The 24,557-nt window shown below is 40.2% G+C and overlaps 2 protein-coding genes across 3 annotated transcripts; one reads left to right on the top strand and one right to left on the bottom strand.

Annotated features, from left to right (window-relative positions):
• Window positions 1–418: 418 nt before the first annotated feature.
• Window positions 419–6,989, bottom strand: LOC145478356 (retinol dehydrogenase 7-like). 2 transcript variants are annotated; one of them, XM_081456361.1, is made up of 5 exons: window positions 6,502–6,989; window positions 5,470–5,735; window positions 4,473–4,655; window positions 3,387–3,626; window positions 419–2,179 (listed from the first exon to the last, which is right to left on the bottom strand). In XM_081456361.1, the coding sequence occupies exons 1-5, from the start codon at window positions 6,558–6,560 to the stop codon at window positions 1,974–1,976; spliced, it is 954 nt and encodes a 317-aa protein (XP_081312487.1). In that variant the 5' UTR covers window positions 6,561–6,989; the 3' UTR covers window positions 419–1,973. The 2 variants fall into 2 exon arrangements, with proteins under 2 accessions (XP_081312487.1, XP_081312486.1); XM_081456360.1 differs by having other exon boundaries at window positions 5,470–6,531.
• Window positions 6,990–6,992: 3 nt separating this feature from the next.
• On the top strand, window positions 6,993–23,924 carry LOC145478339 (tRNA (34-2'-O)-methyltransferase regulator WDR6-like). Its single transcript, XM_081456327.1, has 20 exons — window positions 6,993–7,229; window positions 7,403–7,498; window positions 10,012–10,105; window positions 10,609–10,788; window positions 11,154–11,572; window positions 12,999–13,254; window positions 13,979–14,196; window positions 14,679–15,049; window positions 16,357–16,512; window positions 16,594–16,671; window positions 16,771–16,869; window positions 17,648–17,749; window positions 17,891–17,954; window positions 18,033–18,092; window positions 18,551–18,998; window positions 19,660–20,426; window positions 21,108–21,257; window positions 22,131–22,216; window positions 23,423–23,502; window positions 23,590–23,924. Exons 1-20 carry the CDS (start codon window positions 7,136–7,138, stop codon window positions 23,657–23,659), a joined length of 3,888 nt encoding a protein of 1,295 aa, XP_081312453.1. The 5' UTR covers window positions 6,993–7,135; the 3' UTR covers window positions 23,660–23,924.
• The last annotated feature ends 633 nt before the right edge of the window (window positions 23,925–24,557 follow it).

Here is a 24,557-nt window from a genome sequence, read left to right as displayed (position 1 = left end):
AAATCTTACGTACGAAAACTTATGGACATGGCTTGCTTTAAAGGAGCTACGTCACGATTTGCGCGTCTTGAAAAAACTAGCCTAGTTTTTCAAGTTCGTCATTTGCAGTCCTCGTTAATCTTTGCCATCCTTAACGATCCTCAATCCGTTTTGATTTGTTCTTGCCTCTTAAGTGTTTTCTATCCTAGAACACGATCATTTTAAGGTTTTATTCTATTTAAAGGCAACTCTTTACAACCCTAAAATGACTCTAAAAATCGTGACGTAACTCCTGAAATGTTGTTTATTCTCGGGTTGCGTTATCGTTCACACTATCCATGTTATTCCTACAATTTTTTGTAACACAGCTATATTTCCTTGAAATACAAATGGTTTGTTTCGTTTTATTCCAGTGAAAAATATCGTATTCCAAACTCACATCTTGTAAAAGTATAGACTTGTCTCAAAAACGGAAATTGTTTGAAATCATCAGGTGTTTAATTTTTTTTAGTGTTTTTAGTTTTTGTGTTTCGATTCATACGTTCGTCCTATTATTACCATGCTGACTCGTTTTATGACAGTTTACCTTTGATTCAAGTGAATAAACGAAATATCACTTATCTGAACTGCAGAGAAAGATATGAAGACATGATTGATCATCGCAATTATACACACAACTTAAGCAGTTGTGAAATTAAAGCCTGAAAAAAAATTCAGGCCTGAACGGGTCTTGAACCCATGACCTCTGCGATACCGGTGCAGCGCTCTACCAACTGAGCTATCAAGCCAACTGGGAGTTGGTCACATTGTGAGTTCGTAATATACCCGTAGATGGTGAAGAGTGTAAGTGAATATACGAAATATCATATAGTTGAACTGCGGAGAAAGATATGAAGACATGATTGATCATCGTAATCAAAACCCAACAGCCTGAAAAAAATTCATCTGTGACCAGCTCCCAGTTAGCTTGATATTATAAAAGAATAAAGGAATATCACACCTGAATTAAATAAAACGTTCTGCTCACAGTAGTCACTCTAGTGTAATTTGCTTAACAAAATTTTGAATTTTGAATTTCTATCCTTGATCCGATCCGTGATCCGGTCCGATCCTGGTTTTGTCAACGCCGTTCAGCGGTGATTATTAACCTCGATCTCATGGTTCAATTTGTATCATTCTACACGTTCACCCATTGGCCCCCTACTGACCACCTATAAAATCAATGGGGACATGAAAATTTTAAAGCCCAAAATTTCATATATATTCATTCATTCAAGTTCATTAATAAATAGACCAATTTCAATATATTAACATTCAGCCTAAAACAATAGACCTCAGGACGAGGCTCTGGGGAGAAACTACAGAGTTTGAAGGGTTCACTCTCCAGAGCCTCGTGCTTAGGTCTATTGTGTTAAGCTGAATTTTAATATATCGAAATTGGTCTATTGAGCTTAGACGAAATTTCCAAGATGGCAGACGCGTTGCAGGTCTCCGACTCTCTTCTCCTTTGATTTCAAGTGCAGATTAAACAATGAAAATAACGAAGAAACGCTGGCAAAGGAGCACGCTCGCGATTGACCGCTGGCGACACGAACGGCAGGGGCACTACAAATCACGTAGTAAGCATAATTTGTGGTAGCATTTTTGAATGAATTTAATATGTGTTCCTATAAAGATAGAGTGCATTACATTCTGGGTTATCGACCAAGCGCGAGGTCAAGATGGCTGGATATTGGCCACGTTCTTTTTTGCATGTTTACGGACCGAGACGGAGTCGAGGTCCATTAACACGCCAAAAAAGAACGAGGCCAATATCCAGCCATATTGACCGAACAAGCTTAGTCAATAAAGGATTTATTGTATGGCTTCCGAGGAAATTTTTCTTGCGGGACACGGGACACTTAATGATCAGTGAATCGTGGGAGTTAGAAAAGTCTCAAAACAACAACAACAATTACTTAAAGAAATAGGCTCATAACTCCATTTAATACACGTTATCTTTTAACGTTAATACTTTTCCGGAAAAGGTAATCAGCGATGAAAGTGGGCAAAAATGAAATGAAGATGGACACTTTTGCATCCAGGCCAACGAGATAGCGAGTTTGAGGTCGCTGGGAAATCAAGGCATCGATTACAGCGTCCACCACTTTGGAAGTGTCTGAAGAGGCTGTCCTGGAAGATTTGCTAATTCCCTTTTTAACTGTAGAGGGAGAAAAGGAAGAACAATTACCAAACTTGAGCAGTGCCGTGTTAGCTCAGGAAAGCCACCAGATACTGTGTTAAGCTGATACGTGGTTGGTCTGATCGCAAATGAACCATGTTTGAGGATGAAAATTGTTCCAATCAGATGGCTAATTACCTGAACCATAATGAAAACATTTCATTCATTCAGCGCGTTTGATATTAAATTACTAGCCTTTTGTAGACGTTCGGTTAGAGGAAAAAATCGACCAGAGAAAAAATTGGAGATGGGTGCTGTAACATGCGTAGCATGTGTCCCTGCCCCCTCTCCTGCCTCCCGAGGGTGGACTCCCATGTGAAAAGGTCAGGGGTGCTCTTCGGAAAATTTGAATTTAACTCCTAAAATTGAAGAGACCAATCTAGGCGTGGCTCGAGCTTTGTTTGAGCCCTAAAAGATGCTAATAAAAAGAGAAATGACGGCGTTTTTTTATTATCATTTGTCTGAGTGCACATTTAAAGATATTTTGTCGGCCAAGAATTAATAGTGGCGTTTCGTCTTTAAAACCCTAAGTGAGGCCAAAATCGTTGATTTACGCCCCTAAGCGAGACGAAGGGCATCCCCGATCTTTTTATATGGCAGTCTTCCAGGGAGTTCCCGTACGAATGAAACAGCTTTTTCCGTCGATTTTGTGTTTTTGCCCCAATGTTTGCGCGACCAGCAGGCAAGAAACCCTTCGCTCGTTGCTAAGAGTACGGAAGACCAAACCACTCCCCTACTTTGTTTCTCTCGCCGTTTTCCCCGCAGCTCCCGATTAGTCGAACGCGTGGAGCAGGCCACTGCACTAGGAAAAGCTCATCTCTTTCTTAGTCCATTGATCGTAGACCACGAGCTGCCCACCACCCCCTCTTTTTTTCTTAGTACGTCGCGTTTTCTCGCCCTCACCTTAAAGAGAATATACTATATAGAGGAAAGCGTGTTTCGTCAAACAAAGTGCGTTTAAACGAGTTGAAAGCGGTATAGTGTGGACGCATTATCAATGGTACAGACTCAATGTTCTCAGGTGGACACCTCTTAAAATAAACAGCTGGAGCAGCTGCAGGGGATACTCGCCTTATAGAAAGTTCGCCATATAAGAGGAACCGTGTTTCGTCAAAGACACTGCGTTTACACGAATTGACAATGAAGTCATTCTTGTAGATTTAATGTTCTCAATATAAAATCTTACTTCGATTTAGTTTTCTCTCTCCATACTCCTCTTTTAACTCTGGACTGAGGCCATCCCACAATTCCTGCATTACTTGGATATTCCGATCTTCATTTGCTATGGTAGTTTTGAACAAACCCGGTTCGATAATACTGACTTGTACTCGCCACGGGGCCATTTCCCGTCTCAAAGCATCGGAAAATGCTTGTACTCCATATTTGGTGACGCAGTAGCAAGAGAGGTTAGGCAGTGAAACACGACCTGTAAAAATGCGAAAGTATTTTATGTTTGGTATATGATGTCTCGTAAACTTACTTTCGAAACTGAATTGTTAGCTAACTTGCAGGAATTGTGGTTGTTTGCTTGTTCAGAAGTTAGGATTGCGTTGGCCACTTGCATCACAACAAAAGTGCTAGACACGTGGCCCGTGAGTAGACTCCGGCTAGAAGGGCTTGACCGCGCCTGGAAGGGCTGCAAAAGAACTGGCTGAGAGTGAAGTGGCCGAGTGGGGGGTTAAGGGACCGGGGGGGAGAGAGGCGATTGGAGCGGTGGCACCTATTCTTTCTTCCCTCCTCTCTCTTCTCTCCTCTTTCTTCCCGGTCTCTCTTCGCCCCATCCTCAACTAGAGAACCTGTTCACAAGCTGCTAAACACGTTGCACGAAACATTGTCTAGGAAAAGATTCAAGAAACAAAATTTGAAACGACTTTTGTAATTTCATTTTGTCACCGAACGCGCTGGAGCGTTTTGTCGACTTCAACTTTAGTAGAAGACAGAAATGAGAAAAAATGCCATCAGTCATCAACACGTGCTCAATCTGTGGGCATCGTTGAAACATGAAAGCTGGTTTAACAAACAGAAAAGGTGAGTGTCCGTTATATTGGGGCCACTCGAACAGCGAATACTTTACATTTTTTGTATATTTTATTGACTACAGAATGAGAGATCTTATAATGTAAACGATTATCGCTTTAACAGTGAAAAAAATGCTAAAATAATTTTGTCGATATGGATAGCCTCCATTCCAAAGCCATTAGAAAAATGCACTAAAAGTGTCCAGTATTCATGGTTCTAGTGCCAAAAATGAAAGAAATTATTTTACACTTACCTAACATACTCGATAAGTTTACTACTCGTCCCCGGGCCTTCTTGACGAGCGGCAGGAAGGTTTTTGTGACGTCAATCATCCCCCACAGATTAACGTCAGCAATGCGTTTGGACTTTTCCAGCGGGATCCACTCTATTGGTCCAATTAGAGTAATTCCGGCATTGTTTACTAGTCCCCACAGACCTGAATAAATGACCGGAGTAATTGTGCTGAGTTAAAAAGCAACTGTTGATTCTTCCACTTACAGTTATTCTTCGTGCGCGCAGTTGTTGCTGTCAATGGTGGAACGATAAAGGATAAAGCATTGAAACGCACTGAAAACGTGCGCTGGGGAACTAGTCTCATATAAAGCCGTTTCTCCGGTCGTCACGCAACCCTCCTCCCCAAAACGAGAAGCATTGCGTGACGACTGCATAAAGGGCTAATGGGAGAAGAAAAAGGATGGAAACAACTTCCAGTCGAGCCAACTGAGATCCTTGCTCTTCCTTATGGTTTATCTTTTCCCTTGATTTTCTTGGTCGTACCAAAGAAAAATCCCATAAGGACTGTAAAGAAATTGCAAATGACATGGACGACTAAAGGGAAGGCAGAGATTGTTGGGAAGAAACGATACACTGATCTTAGCTTTCAAAGTTCTCTGTGGGTATACTTGTTGGCAAGGCCTCCGCAGTCGATCTATGGAAGAATTTGTTGCAAGTATCAATTCCGTTGCAAGGATGCAAGCTCGTGCCCAGGGTCTCTCTTCTTCCCGTTCCCCAGATGAGAGGGGGATAAACAAGATTATTCAATACAACGAACTAATTAACAAATGACATTCCTCTGACCCTGCTAACAGTTCCTACAAATTTCCGGATTCGTAATAATTTGGTGTTCTTTACTTCTGTTTATTTGCTGCGCGGTTCCTTTTCAAAATCTAGGGAAAAACAACGCGCAAGGCGAATATATGTACGCGTTGCGGTCCTACAGTTTTTTGCAAAGAATGTTTAGCATACGTTACCTTGATCCGAGGGCAGTTGTTCCTTTACTAGCTCGTAGAGGGTTTTAATCTGCTCTGAATTAGTAACATCTAACTGGAAAGTTTTCAATCTGTCGCTTGTCGCAGCTTTCAAACTCTGCTCTCCTTCTTTCGTTAAACAAGTCGCCAACACACCAATCCCCATCTTGTCCAATGTAATGGCGGTTTCTTGACCGAAACCCGAGTCGCAGCCCGTGATAAGAACGTATTTCTTGTCCAACTCACCCACCTTTCTTCTCGAAAAGAACCTAAAAATAGTCAGCGTAAAGATCACAACTATGGCTGCTATCAAACAGGTAAATAGCAGGGAAGAGCTATCCAAAAATGACAGAAACATATCGATGTTTGTTTTCGGTTCAGCGATGTTTGTACACGGTATGTGTGACACAAACCAATTAGTAGATCGTGAAATATTTAAAGCTGATTTCTTATGTCAAAATAGTCAAGAGGTCAATTAACACATCAGATAATGCTCGACCCGCCCACACGCATAACATTCTGGAACATTGTTTGGGTAATCAGCGGTGATTATTTATCCCGATCTCGCGGTCTAATATTTGCATCATTCTACACGTTCACCCTTTGAGCACATTATTTAAATCGTGAGAGACGGCAGAGGAACTACAAATCACAATTTGACGAGGGAAGGATGTACAAGGATAGATTCCATTATCGACTTTCCATGCCTTTGAAATTGCTAATTTTACTAGCGTCACGCAATAATCAGGTAACGAAAGCAACAGCAACCAGCCCTCTGCGCGTTCCCCAGAATGAGTGCAAGAATAGCTACCACCTACAGATGTCGTTTCGTGACCATGTATGTTACCAGAAACTGACTAGTGTATTTAGTCAGAGGATCAAATTTATGACATTATTTCGGAACAGATCAATTTTGGTATGTGGCACATCGGTTCACCAGCCGGAACGAGTTAGGTCTCGACATGTCCAATGAAATTTATCCTTTTAGCTAATATCCTTTCTCCTTTTGTTATTTTTCAGTTGAACTTAACTCACCTTGTAAAGACATAAGCGCTGGCCGAGTTAGCTGACTTCAGTAACCTTTTAGCTCTCATACCGTCGTGTTTGATGACATGCAAATTATCTAATATTCTTCAGTGTTATATTGTTTACATTGTTTACATTGTATGCTTCGTGCAGTACCAGGTCAATCGCGGCCGTAAACTTAACAGGTAACACACGGACATACGATCCTAGAGCAAATAAAAGGGTCAAAAAAAGAATATTGAAATTTTTCTTTCTCTGCTGAAATATATGAACTGATCTTTGACAATACATGTAATGCTAATAAATGTCTTATAATCTGATAATTGACGCCAGGCTTGGACTCAGCCGAGGAAGCGATAACTTTCAAAAGTTGAGGTTGTAATCAAAAAGATGTACATGAAATAAAATTCCTGAAAAAAATACGAATATATTGTGTATGGATCGCGAGATGGAGACATGACCGGGGACGACCTCCCACCACCCCACCCCCCGCCACCGTCTCCGCCCCCGACCGACCCGACCCGAACAAATAGGGTATTAGCGTTTGCGTGAGACTGGGTCGAAGAAATTCAACATGGCGGAAGCACTTTCTATTCCTTGATGAAAATCACACAAGTTTTTCTCCTGTCGAGTGCCTGGAAAAATGACAATTGTTAGAGATTGGGAATGGGAGAAGAAAAACCTGATTTCCCCAGTCACGAGTGTCGAGTTTTTGGGTTCAGACGTGCTTCTTTCAGGTGAGAAATAAGCTTAACCTGGTGTAACCCGGTGCACACATGGTTGTTGTAATTACCACTTTTCACTTCAACCAAAAATCACTGGTTGTTTCCAGTTACTATCTCTTCTCCAACAAGCAATTTTTATGTTGAGATGGTGTGTTAAATCTGTCGTTTTTAATTTATATCATCAGGAAACGGACCATTTCTTGGTATATATTCAGTATCAAAGGGTGCTTTGCTAAATGAGAGATACCTTTTGCAAAGATCAAGGATACATGGAATAAGAGGTGGGTCATATGCAGAGATATGAATGAGTGCAGAGTGCAAGATGTTCCAGAAAAAGCCATCTGATGGCGGTGTGTATTACTGGAAACATTGACTACTTCTGCAGGGTAGTCTGACATGAGATGCTGGGGAGGGGGAAGGGGTAACATGTAGTTAAGTACAGAGCTTTCATTAAGGGTTGGGCACCAGGCAATTTGACCAGCTGTGAGGATGATTTTGATCACTTGGTTTGACCGTCTAGGGGAAAGATTTTCTTAAAGTGCTACTGAAACGAAATTTTTGTATGTGAGATTTTTGGTTAGTAATAAAGTTTCAACCTTACTTGGAAACACTGAGGACTTTTTTTTTGCATATGGTAAGTGAAAACTGCTTTTTCAGCCATTCGAAGTTGGCTGGTTAAGCCCAAAATTGGCGGCCATCTTGGCACAGCCAAAACAGCCTAGTGACGTCATTGGTTGTATTACTCTCATGCCACGCTGAAATTTTAGAGTGATTATGGGAGAAGAGAATACATTCGAAGCCTCCCGAAAAACATCTCAGAGCTGTAAAGCAGATAATAACAGTAGCCTTAGACATGAAGAGGTGGAGAGTTGATCCTGGGGCTTTTCAGTCTATTTAATTGGATATTTGCAGGATATTTCATGTAAGCAAGCAAACGAGTGCAAGTTCTTAAATCGCAAAATGATCGGGACGCTTGGTGAAATGACCAGCACTTGATTAAACAATATCTACACTTATAGAATAAAAAAAGACATGAAAACAAGAGGAAGCAGCTTTTGAAAATATTATCCGGAGTGCTGCTGCGTGAACCGCAGCAACAATGCTTCGAGTTTTCGAGTCGCCTCACTTCGAGGAAACCGAACACTTTGTGAGTTTCACCGCGGACGAGATTGTGCTACAGTGACCTTTAGTGCAGTTGTATCTGTTACCTCCTACAAGTTATCACAACAGCAGCAATTTAAGAAACCCTCTTCTTTTGTATGGAGGGAGCGAATTTAAAACTATAAAGATAAACTAAGCTACCATGACCCTACAGGTACATGTATGTCTTCAGGAAACAAGAGAAAGCGTGACAATGTCGGCAGCGAAAGGTCATATAAGCAAATTAGTTCAAATTCTGCTCAATAAACCTTTGAAAGGAGTGTAACCTAGTGACATTTTAACGAATTGCTTTGAACTTGGATACTATTAAATGAAGATCATAGACATAAGTATGTGCTAAAGAACTCAAAGTACTCTATTAGCTGTGAAATATTGCAATTGGGAGATACGTGTAAAGGAGAAGCGAAATTCCTGCTTTGTTTACATTGATATGTATGCGGCGATAAAGCAAACCCTGCTGTTGATCACAATTTTCAAAGATACATTTTGTCTACCACAACAACTCTCATTTATTAGTATCATAAAAAGATGTCCTCTGTGTGCAAAGAAGTATTCGACTCAAAGCTTGTGGACCGTTAATAACTTTGTGATTGTGCGGATGGCTGGTGTGCTTATCGCTTTTAATGCAGTAAACTTGCTGAGGATACATTCAAACCTTGTTAATAGGCCTTAGATAAACATGAGAATCCAAATTTCAGAACCAGGCTGAAAACAGACGACGAAATATGGTGTTTAGGCTTCAGGACGTGATATAAAAGTTGCCACACTCATCTTTGAAATCTTCAATCGAGTACTCAAGATGTTCGAAAAGTATACTGAGCTGTTCTAATCTGTAGCATTCATTTTGGTGAATCTACACTCTTTGACACCCTCTATTTCCTGTCAAGGCTGGACAGAAATTACAAGGTAGAAAACTGGTAGGTATTGACAATATGAAGAATGAACTTGAATAAATGAAGTGAAAACGAGAGAGAATCTGTGGTGCTTCTTGCGTGAATACAGCCAGTGACGTCACAAGGTCCTTAAACTCGGTTCCAGAGCCTGGGTACAGTTTTGCTCCAAAGAGTAGATTTCAGCAGCTAAAAAAAGCACTTTCCATTAGAATTTGACAGAAATAAAGTTCACCATTATTTTAAGCATGTTTGAAACTATAGATTGGGCTAATAAAAGAGAGTATGAAAATGTCATAATTTTCAGTAGCACTTTAATAAGAAGTTCATTTAAAAACATTTTGCTACCTGTGAAAACATCAGTGAAACCCCTGGGAGTAGCTGACACCCAATCTAGGGCAAGAGTATTAAGAAATAATGCAAGTGCAGTCGGACAGTCACAGATCATCAATCCTAGCACTGTAGATCAATAGGTGCGCCACTTCCCCACAGACCTCACATTTATGCATATTTTGAGTGTGACATTTACCATCTGCAAAATATGAAATGGATAATTACTATGCACTGACTTATACCTGATTTATATTGATTTTGTAATCTTTGGATGTGTCCAGACTACACATGCAGATGCGATATTTTAATGGTTATTCTTTAAATAGACTTTCTACTCAGTGGAAAAAGTAAGAAAATGGATGTTATTATATTTTACTTGCTCTAAAAAATTTGTCTTTATCTTTGTAAAGTTGAACACAAGCACAAAAACTTGGTGATAATATTTGGGCAAAAGGTCATAAGAGTTGTCAAGCTACCAAAGGATTCTTTGAACTCTAGTATCAGGTAAGTAGGAGAGAGTTAATTCGGTCATACTTTCTTTTTTTGACTGTTGTAGCAATAGAAGCAAGCTTAGCTATCAAATGAAATAGAACCACAGAAGTTACTGGTGCTCATGAGCTTCTGGTTGCATGAACTTCTGGTTTACAAAAAAAAAGTGATGTTGTGCTGCACCTTCTTTGGAAATTGTTTTGAAACTTTGCAACAGGTTATCTGTTGATCGTTATTTGTTGATGAAAATTGGGATCATCAAGGTCATTGCTGAATTTTAAGTGAATACAGAGCAAAAATATAACCTCATGTTTTACTGGTTTAAACTATTGCTATGGTAGCCTGTTATGGCATACTGTGTTTGTTTACAAACAATAATTAATGGGGTATTTGTTTGATTCCAATATTCTAGCAGCAACACTTTAGCACTATATCAGTTACTGATATACATGTAGGCATCAGCCACCTTAACCCATCTGTAGTCCTTGTAGCCTAGTAAGCTACTCCTCTCTCCACAGTGTCGAGGCAGCATCAGACATTGAAGCTTTTGCTGATCTGATCTGGGATGCTCATTGGCTATATGATGATGAAGTCCCAAGATGCATTGCTATAGCAACAGCTCACAATGCTATTTGGTGCTGGGACTGGGAGAGTAGTGTGAAACAGTTAGTTGCACAATGTGAAGAACTCTGCATATTGTATCTTTTTACAAGCCTTCTAATTAACCACATGACCATAAAAGGTGTACATGATTGTATTATTTTATCAAAATCTCTTGAAAAAGGTCCTAATGGAGAAGAGGGGATTAATGGAGCACAGGAGGTGGATGACAGAATATAGAACAGGGCATTTTACTATTAACAGAAATTAAAAACAAGTTAAATCAAACCCTTTGTAGGATTTCCATGACTAAATTGGTATTCCATGCCAGATGCTAGTGAAGTCCTTGGTTAAATTTCAAGTCTTGTTTTTTGGGGGTAGATTTATTCTTCAGCCCGTCATAAATTCCATGTCTTCATGTGATACATGTTTTTTTCTTAAACAAACGGTTGTTACTCTTAAGATATTCTGCTCGATTCTTTGGATCTCATTTAGACCATTTAATCGTTGCTTCTGGGACTGTGTTTAATCAAGTTCTCCTTTGGAAAGTGCAAGGGAAAAAGGATGAAAATAACAGAACTCCTGTTCTTCAGAGGCTTACAGGCCATGAAGGTGTTATTTTTTCATTAAACTTCAACAGGTCAGGAACACTTTTAAGTTCAGTATCAGATGACAGGAGCATACGATTATGGAAAGTTACTAATGTATCAAAATTTGAATCAAATGGCTTTGTGGAGCCTTTGCTTGTTGTTTATGGGCATGCAGCACGAGTTTGGGATGCAAAATTATTGGAGACATGTTTTGTAAGCATAGGAGAGGACTTGGTTTGCAATGTATGGAACTATGATGGAAATGTTGTTAAGACTCACAAAGGACATACAGGTATTGAACTATGTAGTATAATATTATTATTTAGTCAAGATAATTTTTGTATTACAGCGGTTATCAATCACAAGTGACCTTCAGTGCAAAAACGCCTTGACAAAACCTAAGTTTTAGTAGACGTCAATCATCTCTGGCCCCTTGCTGACTGTATGCAATATTTAATTGAAAAAGTGAAACCTTGCAGTGGTCCACTCATAAAAATTATCATTTTACTTTCAGTATGTATGGCTAGCTCACTAAATACATTGGCATTAAATAGTCCTTGAAATCTATAAATGAGGATGTTTGTCGGGTTTTTCAACGGCCATTCGCGGAAGGTCACGTGTGATTGATAACTGCTGTAATCTATTTTTTTGTGAATTTTATTTTCAACTTCGTATGGTATCTACAATCCTGAAGAAATATTTGCCTAATATATAAGTTTTCTAAACCTAATAGCTAAGCAATGATTGTTCTAGTCTCAAGATTGTGCGCCAGTGGTATTATCCTGCAACAATTTTTGTCACAGTATTGGTGCATTCTTCATAACTTGGGGAATCTTAAGTGTACACTTCAATTAATTTTCATTTTATGTTGCTTCAAATGTGTTCAGAATCCCAACTGGTGGGTGGATGACCAACTCTAACTAGTGATAACATTGTACATCTCAGAGCTTGACATTACGACTGCTGGGGTTGCCAATGCAGCCAATTTTTTTCAGTGGCAACTAACTTTTCATGCTTTTCACTGAAATAATTTTGCTGGTGACTAAATCTGATAACTTAGGGGCCAGCTAACACCAAGTTTTTTCCCTGGAAGTCGAGCCCTGTATGTGGTACATCTTGGCCAGACTGTGTCTATACCCCTAATACCTTCGTTAAAGCATCATGCTGATCCAGAAAATATCCACACTCCCCCCACAGAAGGGACTGGAATTTCTGGGGGATGGGGGGGGGGGGGGGTTTCTGTAAAACCAGAAAAATAAAGATATGTTTGAAGCTTAATTGGAATTTCCAGTGGGGTGGGGGAGGGTGGGAGCTTAGAAAAAATCCCTTTCGTGGGGGAGTTATGGATAATTTCTGGAACTACACATTGTGAACGTCCTCATCATGACAAGCACAGACGTTTCTGAACCACGCATGTCAACTGAAAGTCTAGCATGTTCTTGCTTCTGGTACCTTTTCACCTCCCACTAATGAGTTGGAAAGCTCACATCGTAGCTTTTACAGCTCAACCTTTTAGAGGAAAATTTGTTAAATTATACATGTATGTCCCAAAGAAGAGAAAATTTGACCAGTTTATGACCATCTGTTCAAAACGTCTATGCTTAAGTTTCTTAATCTTATTAGAACTGTCACGTAGCTGTAAGGTAAGATTGTACTTTGAAAACAATGTCTAATTACTTTTCAATGATTTTTTACACATGATTATTTGATTTTTTCAGGTCGCAATATCTGGAGTCTCGCAGTGAACCAAAGTGAAAATCTGATAGCTACGGGTGGTGGAGATGGAAGTATCAGACTCTGGCCATTATCAAGTCCTGATCACTGCAGCACAAGCACCAAGAGAGAAGCATGCCTTCCATCCTCAAACACCAGAGCTTGGAACCAAATAGACACAAAGAAAACTAAAACAGAGGATTATCCAAGATTTGTTAGTCTTCTCGACCAAGCAAACTTGTTGGTCATGACAAATGAAGGGTGAGTTTTGGCTGCAGTTTAGAAATTCTTGGGATTCATAACTCAAGTTAAAAAAATCAAGACTTTATTTATCCTCCGTAAAGATTAAAGCTTTAAGCTTATGGGACCATGCACTTTGTGTGTTGAGAATAATTTGCATTTGTTTAGATTTTGCATTTCTACAGTCTAGATTGGTTTAAAAAACTTGTGTCACATCCTTTTTCAATCAGAAATAATACCCAAACCAGTTGTGAGCTGGTCAAAAACATTCTCCACTCTTTGCAGTGGCTCAGTGTATTAACTTTATGATTGATTGGTTCACTCTATTGTCTGACATGCCTCTTGTAATTGGCCACAGACAGTGATTCCTTTGGTTTCAATTTTACAACAATTGATTGAAAATTAATCTATGTTATGTATTTGAAATTAGTGTAGAGGATCTTTGGAGTAATGAGTAGAATGATTTTTGGGGGGTCCCTTCCTTCCCTGCTACTTCTCTTTAAGGCTTATCTCACCCCCACCCCCCAATATTTACATTTTGGCACTCGATACTCTTCACTGCCCTTAACAGACAGATATGTAAACAAACAAATGATCTAGCAAATGAAAGAACAAATGAACAATCAAAACCCACCAGCCAACCAACCTATGTATGGATCGGTGGGTGGAATATTCATTACTGCTACTGTAAGCTTGTTTGTATCTGGATTCCCCCTTGACAACACATCTTCTCTTTTATACAAAGTTGTCTATACAAGTATACTTGGCTTACAAGTAAGATTGTGGGAAACCAAGATGTCTCATCTTCAAGTCATAACAGAAGCTCTTCAAATCCTGAGGATCAGTGGACACTGTTGTGCAAAGATGCAGAGTACTCTTCATACAGTGTGTTGGCTTTGTCTCCTTGTCATAAGATAATTGCATTTGGAAATTTAAAAGGAAAAATCAAACTGCAAGGCGTAGGTGAGTGGTAACCTCCAGCAATTTTTATGTATTGATTGTGGAAAATCCAGGGGATTAGCTTCCTTTTATCCTTTAGGGTAGGCATGTGTTCAGGTAACAACAAGATTTACCAACATCGGTGTGTTCCCAAAATCATAAGGAGATGTGGTAATTTCCGTCATGTTGACCATATCCCTGTGAGTGTTGCTGTGGCCTGACCCTACTATCACTCTTGTGGTAGTCTTGTCACTCTATACCACTTTACCTTTTGGTATACCAGTAAGTAAAAGAGGTTTCAGAGAGCCCACATAGTCGCTATGAATGTGTGGTATCATGATCAGATATTGTGAAAATGGTGTAAAGAAAACTTAGTTGTACTTCTGATGGGAAAATGACATTGAAAATCTTATATGTACCTGGAAACTGGGCATGCACCACAAACGAAATTGGTTAGTTTACACTAGTAGTGCCCAATAGTCACTCACATTTTCTTCTCCCAATAGATTTCAGTCATCCCAGTGTAGAACGTCAGGCCTACTCAGGCAAAGTTCACAATCTTCTCTGGAGCCAGCTGCATTCTCCTCAGCATCTTTTTTCCTGTGGGCCAGACGGACAAATCACTTGGTGGAATATCAGCCACAATGAAGGACAGCCAGCACAACCAACATTTGATGTTACTCCACTGTGCTCCTTCATCTTGCCTCCATCCAAACAGCGTTGGGCATCAGCCATAGAAATTTTCTTAGACCCTTCAGTGAAAGAGACTTCTGGCAGAGAAAGTTGGACTAAAGACTCCGTTGTAGTAGTATGTGGGGATAGGAAAGGATCGTTGCATCTGTTTGATCCTAAAAACGCGACTGGCTCTTCTCAAGAGGCAAGTTGTTTTCTGTGCTTCAAGGATAGTTTAAATTTTTACATAATGTATTTATTCTCAAAGTTGTCGCAGAAAAGACAAACAGGGGTAGTTTTCAATGACGTGGAAAAGCACTTGAAAACATTTTATTTCCGAAATCGATGGTGAGTGTTAAAAGCAGGTGTACTAAGTTAACAAGCCATCGCTTAAAACAAAAAATCTAATCGTTGGATGTTGTCCTTCAGTAGCATTTTGAATGAAAGTGGTAAAAGTTCAATTGAGGCCTTACAGTACAGTAAAATGACGTTAAAATCGTTTAAAAAATTCCAAGCTTTCGCCGATCTACGGCATCATCAGGGATAAGAATACGCGGAATATTTTTTCTTATCCCTGATGATGCCGTAGATCGGCGAAAGCTTGGAATTTTTTAAACGATTTTAACGTCATTTTACAGTAGTGTAAGGCCTCGATTGAACTTTTACCACTTTCAAAAAATCTAATAGTTCCATTTCCACGTACATTGCTCCAAACACTGCCAACTAAGACATGAAATTCGTGACTGAGGAGAAAAGAAGCTTATCAGGTGGAATAACATCTCGAATGCTGTTTTCATTTGTGGGATCGCTAAGCAACATGTCCTGTTGGCCATAATTTTAGGTGGCAACTTGTGGAGTGCTGTAATGCTGTCAAGGGAAAGAGAATTGGAAACGCAACTTGTCAAAGAGGATTCGCCAAGGGCACCTTCTCTACCAAGTTCAGAAATTCTAGAATCTTCAATTCTGGTGTAATCTGTCAGTTAATAGGGCATACTGATCGTATTCTCGGTATTGGACTGGAACTAGCTTGCAATGGAGGCTCATGCGGGGGAATGTTTAAAGGGACAGAGTCAGCTGGAGCACATGCGCATTAGATGTTATTTCATAGCTAATTTGCATATCACAGAGACGCGATCCATACTGTTTTTAGCCAAATATGATAAAAATAGCATCATAGAATGAGCAAAAGCACACTCAAAAACAGGCTATTCAGTAAACGATTGAAAATCAAGCAAAACACTGTGAAGATTGAAGCGGATGTACTTTGATTTCAGGTTGAGGTGAACTTTTTTCAAAGTGAGAAAACTAGTGTCCAGGTTAGCGCGGTCCCAAAGCTGACTGTGTCCCTTTAAAGAAGAGATAAAAGTTATTTTCATTTGAAAAGACTCCCCGCATTAGCCTCCGTTGCAAGCTAGTTCCAGGCCAAAACCCAAGAATACGAATATGGTCTGTTGACTTAAAAGAAGTGGGTTTTTTTTCTGTATTTTTATTATTCTTATCATTCTCTCTCAGTCGAGCGGTCCAGTACATTCCCTTCCTCTGATTCACGGCAAAGCAGGAGTGAGTAACCTGTCTCTTCATAATAACACCATGTATTCAGCCGGTAGAGATGGAGTCTACAGACAGCTCAGAATACAGAACACTTTGGAAGTTATTGACACCAAAAAGGTACTTCTTGATCACAGGATTTGTTCTCAAACAGGCGTCTGGATACAGACATCAGGGCTTACTCTCATCACATTTCTATAGGTCTTCAAAGGTTTGGACTGGGTTGAGCGACTGCTGTTCTCCAATAGTGGCGACTTACTCATTGCTGGCTTCCATTCCGTAAGATGTTTTATATACTGTTTGTGGTGTATTATATTTGATAGTGCAACAAATAAGTTAACTTTTCGAAGTGATGATCTGTTCTCTTACATTCTGCAGGCGTATTTCGTCTTATGGAGCGTGCAGCGCAATGAACTCTTGTGGAGAGTGAAGTGTGGTGGAGCTCACAGAGTCTGGGACTTAGCCCTTGAACAGTCGGTAGGTGTTAAACTTTTATCTTTTGTGTGGTGTTCGTATCGATGGGTTAAGTTCCTGTGTTAATATCGTTTGATTGATTGACAAAGCCAACGCGGTGTTTCCAAGTGAAGGATTCATATTAGTGCAGCTCTTGGAGTGATTGTGATTGCACTAGTATCAGTGTTTGTAAATGGAGGAAAATCGTAGGTATCTCAAACTACTTCATTAGCACCTTCAGTCCTCCTCCTCCCCCTCGTCGTCGTCATCATCCTCGTCGTTGTCATCATCATCAGCATCATCACCACCACCATCGTCATCAATCCGCTACAATCATTTCTAACGACAATTTTTTCATCTTCTTCATCGCTGTCGTTGCTGCACTCCATTCTTTTCTTTTCTTTTCTTTTCTTTTCTTTTCAAATTAGCAGCTATAACTAATAAGAAATAAAGCACCCTAGCATGGAGTGATAGTCTAAGGCTGTGTTCACACTTGGTACTCCAAAGACCCAAGTGCGATTTAGTGCCTTAGTACAAGGTCGAGACCTTGTACCCGGGCATGGACACTGTGCCCGAATTCTGGTGTGAGTAATTGAAAAAAAGGTGTGTACACATTAGTGCCCAGCGAGAATCGGTCACTGTGCTCGGGCACCAAGTGTGAACATAGCCTTAAGGTGTGTTCGCATTAGTGTTCAGTGAGAATCGTACTTAAGCACCATGTTTAGGCACCAAGTGTGAACATAACCTAAGTAATATGCTCTTTGAGTATACCAGTATTTGCTAACTAGTCGTGTATTTTCAGGAAGTTTCCATATCTGGAGCAGTGTTGTCCTTTATCAAAGACTCGATTATTTACACGCACAAAATGGTTTTTCCCAGTGAGTTGAAAAAGTCTGTACTGAAGGTAATCTGGCTATACTTATTTATCTGCTATCGACTTTTGTTTTGCGTAACTGTTTTGAACATCAAGTAAAATACAATTGAAATGTTTTAATTACACAATAGTTTGTTTTCTTGACGTTCTGGTTCGTTTGTTTATTTTTAGCCAGGTTTTCACGGACGAGAGGCGACGTGTCTGTGCTTCATAGACTCCCTTGCAGGGCATCAAGGTATGCTGACGGGCATCTTTGACGTTTAAACTACCTCAATCTCCTATTAAGCTGTGTATTTTCTGGCTTGTTTTGTAGCTGATGTCACTGACGTTTTAGCTACAGGAAGTGAAGACACCAATATCAAACTGATGATCTGTATCCATTTATTTAATAGTTAAAGGTGTTTTTTATGATATTGGATAACGCAATCACCTAAAGACAAACCAAAATAACCTAGCTGCGCTCGTATAGTTCCAAGCTCTTTGTCCTAGACAATTCAAACGATTGACTTCATTTTTTTTTCCATTTTTCCATTAATGCTTTGGAATAACGTTTCACCAAAGATATAGTTTCACCCCTCGCCATGTATCAAAGTTGAGAGAAACCTAGTGTACAGTGTGACGCTCACGGTCCGAGAGACGAGTGTGCTAATCGTTTGAAGCCGGGAAGTAGTGTTATTTTTTCTTTGCGTCAGGCGCACTTTGGAGCCAGCCTTAGAACTTTAGAAGTCCAGATAGAACACTGGGGTCCAGTTTTGAGCATGGGACAGAAAGAGTTGAGGTGAAGTGTTCCTATTATTTAGGCAATGGTTTCCTTAACGCAGATTTTTTCAGCTAACCGTTCCACCGGTACATGTGTTTGTCTTTTCACTGCGCATGGTCATATATCGAGTGTCCGAGCCTTGAGCGCTACTGCATGTCCTCTGCCAAAACACCAGCCGAGCGAACAAATCAATATCAATACTTCCAGTGACAGGAATTGCCATCTTCTCTTTTCTGGCGGCGGCCGCGCGTCACTCAAATGCTGGCGCGTCGATCTGTCACTCATTGATGTCGATAATGACAGTTGTCATGGTGATAAGATGACATCATCTCCTATGGTTTTCCTGGGCGAATATTTGTTCCGCTTCAGTAATCACCGAAGGAGACGAAAAAAACAGGACTTGCAGTCCTTGTCGGAGATCAGGTTTATGTCTCTGACCTCACTATGTGCCAACGAACTGATCGACAGCTGTCAATCATTGTATTTTGTCATGGCAGCATGCTCGGATGGCTTTGTTCGGTGAGTGTTTGGTGCTGTTCACATTGCTTCGGATCTAAATAGACTAACCTGGTGAATTAGTTCTTTCAAGGTTGTGATATGGGTGTATTCCGTTTGGCGTGATTGTTGGTACTTCAAGTAGTTTAATCCTCGTGGTTTTGTTTTGTGTAAAATGTAATCGGATGACGATTGTACGTTTTGATGAGGCTGTGGTCAGTATAAACCTAAGTGGGGAAAATGGCCAAAAGACACAAGCCGCCAGAGAATTGAACCGAAGAAGTAGGGCTCACATTTGGTTAGCTCTCTGGCCTTTCGTTTGGCTATTCTTCTTATTAGAGATTCCGTTTACAGGCTGTTTCGGTAACTTGTGGTGGCAAGCAATCCCGAAGTTTGCTGTGCGTGTGAACTCTCATTGTTAATATACGAATTCTCTGTAATTAAAAAGAACTTTCAACATCGACTGAGATATTTTCCTATTATTTTTAGATTCTTTATTTCTCGTAGTCTCTAACCTAGATTATTTATTGACATTGATTGAAAAATTTGTTGTTGATCAGTCTTAGAACTGCTAGAGTTAATTATGCTGCAGTCTAGTTATGACGGATTCATGTTTGTTTTGTTTCTTGTCTATCTCTGTTCTCCAAGGATCCTTATAAGTTGTTTTTTCTCCTTTTCTACGTAGAATTTTCAGCTTTGATGAGCTGCAAAACAAGTTCTTAGTTCTGGCCCAGTCCCAGTACCTCAAACGCTGTGTTCTCGCGGTTAGTCACGTGATTGATTTTCGTACGAGTGGTAGACCGCTGGTTATGTTGTTTGCGGGAGACACTGCTGGTAGAATTTCTTGTTGGGACGTGACTACATTGTTGTTGAACCATGTAAAAGAATATTGTTACTTCATCTGCGGAGAGTACAGATTAATGAAAAATGTATCAGACAGAGAGAGTTGTAATCAGGTTGCTGTGGAAAAACGAACAGTCTGTGAGGTAGACGCTGTGAATAAATCAAGTGAAAAGTCTGTTTTGGAAGGTAATGTTTCTTGGGAAAAGTGTGACACAGCTCTGAAGAGTGTGACTCCCCGTCATGTGAAGGAAAGCGTAACAACTGATAGCGTGACAGTTATAAAACACCAGGACAACAGTGAAAATGAAAGCGTCACATTTCCTGAGGGTTGTTTGACTGATACAGCGGAATCGGAAAAATTTGCGTCCATTGATCATTTGACAGTGGAACAAGATGTAGCAAACAGGAATGAACAGACTGCCATCACTAGCGAAACGCCAGGTCCATCCAGCTTAAATGATCGAGATGATCAACAATTTAATGCAGAGTTTGTGGAGCAGAGTGATTTCTCCTGTCTTCCTCTGGTGCCAGGCTTCCTTGATTTCCCCACGCACGTGTTTCAAGCTCACCAGTCCGGTGTCAATGCAATCTCGCTCGTGAGATGCCAAGGTAAGACATTTTAAAGAAAAACAGAGTTCAATTTTTTTAAACGTACATAATTCATGAACAGACACGACATATCATACATTTACATAAGCGCACACTTCTACTTCTCAATATAATACTAGTACAGCGCAGCAACACGAGATTCTATATCAACCTAATTGTTTTTGTACTTTCCCCATTTCATATCGTGAATTTTTAATTGACTATTTGATTTTGTGTGGAATCCATTAATGCACTTGAGAATTCTTTCAAATTTTGAGAGAATTTTTCAAATATCACTGGTAGCGTAAATCCCTTATTGCACTGGTATTGATATGATCACCTATACTTATTAGCCAATCAAAAGCCAGTGCAAGTTCCGCGAGTGTTGTCTTGTAAACTTGTCCTTGCAAGGGTAAAAGTCGTATTAACGTGGTTTATTATTATTATTATTATTATTATTATTATAATTTCTGATTTTTTACCAGATACATGTTAGATTCAAGTTTTTATGAAAAAGTACTCAATAAAGTTTGTTGTTGTTATTATTATTTATTTATTTATTTATTTATGTATTTATTTATTTTCGAATGGACTCACTCGGTTGAAGGGAAAAGGTATGCCTTCTTGTCGGACAATAGAAGTTTTACTTGCTGTACAACATTTAACGTTTTAAGAATTGTTACTTGAGTGTTTTTGTTTTAGTTTCAGGGCAGTATTTGATGGTCAGCGGTGGCGACGACAGCGCACTTTACGCCGCGGAATTTGACTTGGTCTCCAACGATCACGACACCACTAAGGTTCACGTGACTCGTGACGTAACAGAGCCCTCAGCTCATACGTCATCAGTAACAGGTAACGATGCAAAAACTACCCTTAACTTGTTTTCTGGGACTGTCTCTTTCTGAAAACGAGTTTGACCGGTTTCACCTGGCTCTTCAGACCTCCTGAGGTCACATCACTACCTTGCAAGGGTTGTCCCGTTGAGTTAACTTGTTCGATCTGTAGTTGAATTAAATAGTTGGTTGGCTTGGCATTACAGAGACGTACAAGACTAGTAAGCCCATGTTTTTGATCTTATAATAGGTCCACAAGCTGAGATGGGTTGATTGGGTATGTGATTATCGGGCAGTGTGGGTGATAAGGGAGCGACCAAAGCGACCCGAGGGAAACCCGTTGGTAGTGGGTCTCCATCAGGTTTTTCTTTACTTTTCTTTCACTCTCACCCTCTCCTTTCATGCCGTCTTTTCTCTTCAATCTCTCCTCGAGTAGAGATCCTGTTTACGTGCCATGCTACGGCAGTGCGGATAAACTAAACTCTTTGATACTAGTGTAGAGTGTTTTGCAATTGAGTGTCGAAAGTAGTCAAGCATTTACATTGGTTTTGGGTTTGGTTTTACTTCGGTTTGAGATTGGCAGAGTGTTGGTTTTACTACACTCAATTGAAACCGCTCTAGTGTCGAAAAGTATTGGTTTTGCACTACTACGCTTCACGATTAGCTTAAGAAACTCGCACCACTTTTTTATCCGATCGAAAGTAAAACCAAAACCAATCGTGACTCGTTCGCACAGTGACACGTTTTCCCGCGCTTCGCGTCAGCTACACGTATTTACTACGAGTTTTGATTGGTTCACTGGATTATCTGTGTCCTTTGTGATTGGCTACGCTCTATGAACTATGGTTTACTTTTCGGTAGTTTTAACCTAAAGTCACATTTATTTTCTAAGGTGTAAAGGTTCTAAACAGTGGCTTAGTGATCTCGTCATCCGTTGATCAAAAGCTTATTGTGTGGGAGATGGTCAGCAGAGAACAGGTGAGAAGTAGCATAGCCTGCGTAGCAGCTGTAACCTTCCTTTTCCAGGCGGAGAGATCGAACAAGCGAGCGAGCAAACGGGCGAGCGAAGGAACACGCCTGGGGTGAGGAAAAAATGGAGAGAAGTAGGGAGGGGGTGCCGCACCTCACCCTCTCCCCCTGCTCCTTATTTTTTTTGCACTCGCTAGCAGTTTTGTTTCCTTCGTGTGCTTTTTTGGAAACATAGAAGTAATAGGGTGTTAAGCTACAATCTTGGACAGAATAATGGAACAATTATCCCCCACCCACCCCCCCCAAAGTAATGATGAAGGCGCGAAGGAGCAAAAGCGCGCCATTTTGGCATCATTGAAATGGGGGGAGGGGTGGTCCAGATGTTCCATTTATTTTGTCCAAGATTGTAGCTAAGAGAAGGACCACTGCACCTTACTCATGGACTTCTTCAGTACTTTTGGGAGAAAAAGAAGAAAATACGAGAACTATTTGGTGTTTCTCTTTGCATAGAACACTTCTTATCTCCCAGAGGCAGAATCCTACCAACCTATTTTACAGTTCCGCGCTTAGTGATCTGAACTTTGGATCAAAGTGAGGACAGAGTCGACTTTGTATAGATAATCATACGGTTTCGAGTTCAATTTGGAATTAATTGGCACGAGTGAGTTTTTCAAAAACCTGAAATTGCACGAGCCGCTTCGGCGAGTGCAATTTCAGCTTTCTGAAAAACTCACAAGTGCAAATTAATTCCAAATTGAACAGGAAAAACCGTATGGTTACTTATTAATAATATAAACATGAAAAAATTCGCGTGCAGGAAGTGCCTGAAGATCTTTCTTGAAGCCATTTTCTCTCATTCGAGAAAAGTTTTTTCAAAGTTTCCGCACAAAATTTTTATCATTTTATGTGATATCATTGGCTTAGAAAATTTCCTATTGTCTTTCAGCCAATCATAATTCAGAATTACGATGTGTAATTTGCACTGGTGTTACACTTGAACTGCACTGCTCTCAGCCAATCAGAATCGAATAATTTCTTCATGTATATTATTAGTTATAATACAAATCTTGCTACTTCCTATCAGACTACCTTAACCTCGCTTTCATGCAGAGGCTCTGTTAAATTTCAGTGATCTTACTGAATTGTAAAATGATCGTTTCACATGATGAAATTATGGCTAGCAATAACCAATTTTATTATTTCATATCCCACAAGGTTCCATTTGCTTTCCGTCAACGCGCTGTGGAAATCGTAGATATTGCCGACGTCCAGGACTTGGAGGTCTGGGGAGAGAGGTACTGTCAGATAACAAATAAATTTGCGCACGTCAATAAACGCGTTATTTGCTATCTCTGACTGAATTTAACATCTTTCTTTTTCAGGGACGATGGTTTGGTGGCAGCAGTTTGCGGAGTTGGTCTACAGACCTTCAGTCTTCTAGGACATACTTGATACGTGAAAGTTCTTTATGCATTTTCTTTCCAATCAAAGAGCGAGCCATGAGCTGCCTGGACTGTGCTATGTTTACTGGGCAATAAACAAGACAACAAATATTGGACTACTGAAAGTGGCTCTGAGCACAGACTATTCGCTAGCATATATATCATTTACGTCCACTCCCCTTCGTGTTTTTCTTTTAGTTATTTTATCAATGGAAAATCAATTGTCGTAGTGAAATAACGAAATAAAATTGTGAAGACCAAACTTAGTAAAAGAGGACCTTGTTCTTCTCTTTCTTTTGTCCGCGAGAGTTTATAGCCAGGCAACGAACGAGATCAGTGTCACGCGGGCTAATCGAGACGTCAGGCAGTTATTAGCACCTTGGGACTATCACACGACCAAACGTTAGAACGAACGACTCTTAAATTGAGTTTACGACTACTACCACGCGACAAGAGCTAAGAGTTTTCCCGAGTGCGAACCGTGCTTGCCCCGCCCAAAAAAATTGAGAGAAGAGGAAGTGGAAAGCGTGCGGCTGATCGCGTTTAAGTTTCCATGCATTTATTTTGTCTGCTTGACCAAGTCAAAGTCCCCTGAAGAAATGAAACCGAAAGACAAGTAAGGGAAACTGAAAACGCTTACTCTACGCTTCCCTGACTTCGCTTCATATACATAGACTCGTTCCCCAAGTTTTATCCAGCTACATCTTGTGTTTACCAGCCACTGTTCGGAAAAATGAGCCCGCGTTTCTCCCCCCGAACAGTGAAACTCTTTCCCTCGGGGAAGACCTTCGATCAACCCCAGTGTTCCGGTGGATTTGTTAGAAATCAAACTTCAGTTGCAAAAATATCGGTTTTATATAGCCAGACAAGGACTTACGACTATACTGCGTCTTGTGGTTTAGCATCTC

The sequence above is a fragment of the Orbicella franksi genome, chromosome 2 (genome assembly GCF_964199315.1).
Source record: "Orbicella franksi chromosome 2, jaOrbFran1.1, whole genome shotgun sequence".
In the NCBI taxonomy this organism is placed as follows: Eukaryota; Metazoa; Cnidaria; class Anthozoa; order Scleractinia; family Merulinidae; genus Orbicella; species Orbicella franksi.
This window is presented reverse-complemented; position numbering and strand designations above follow the sequence as displayed.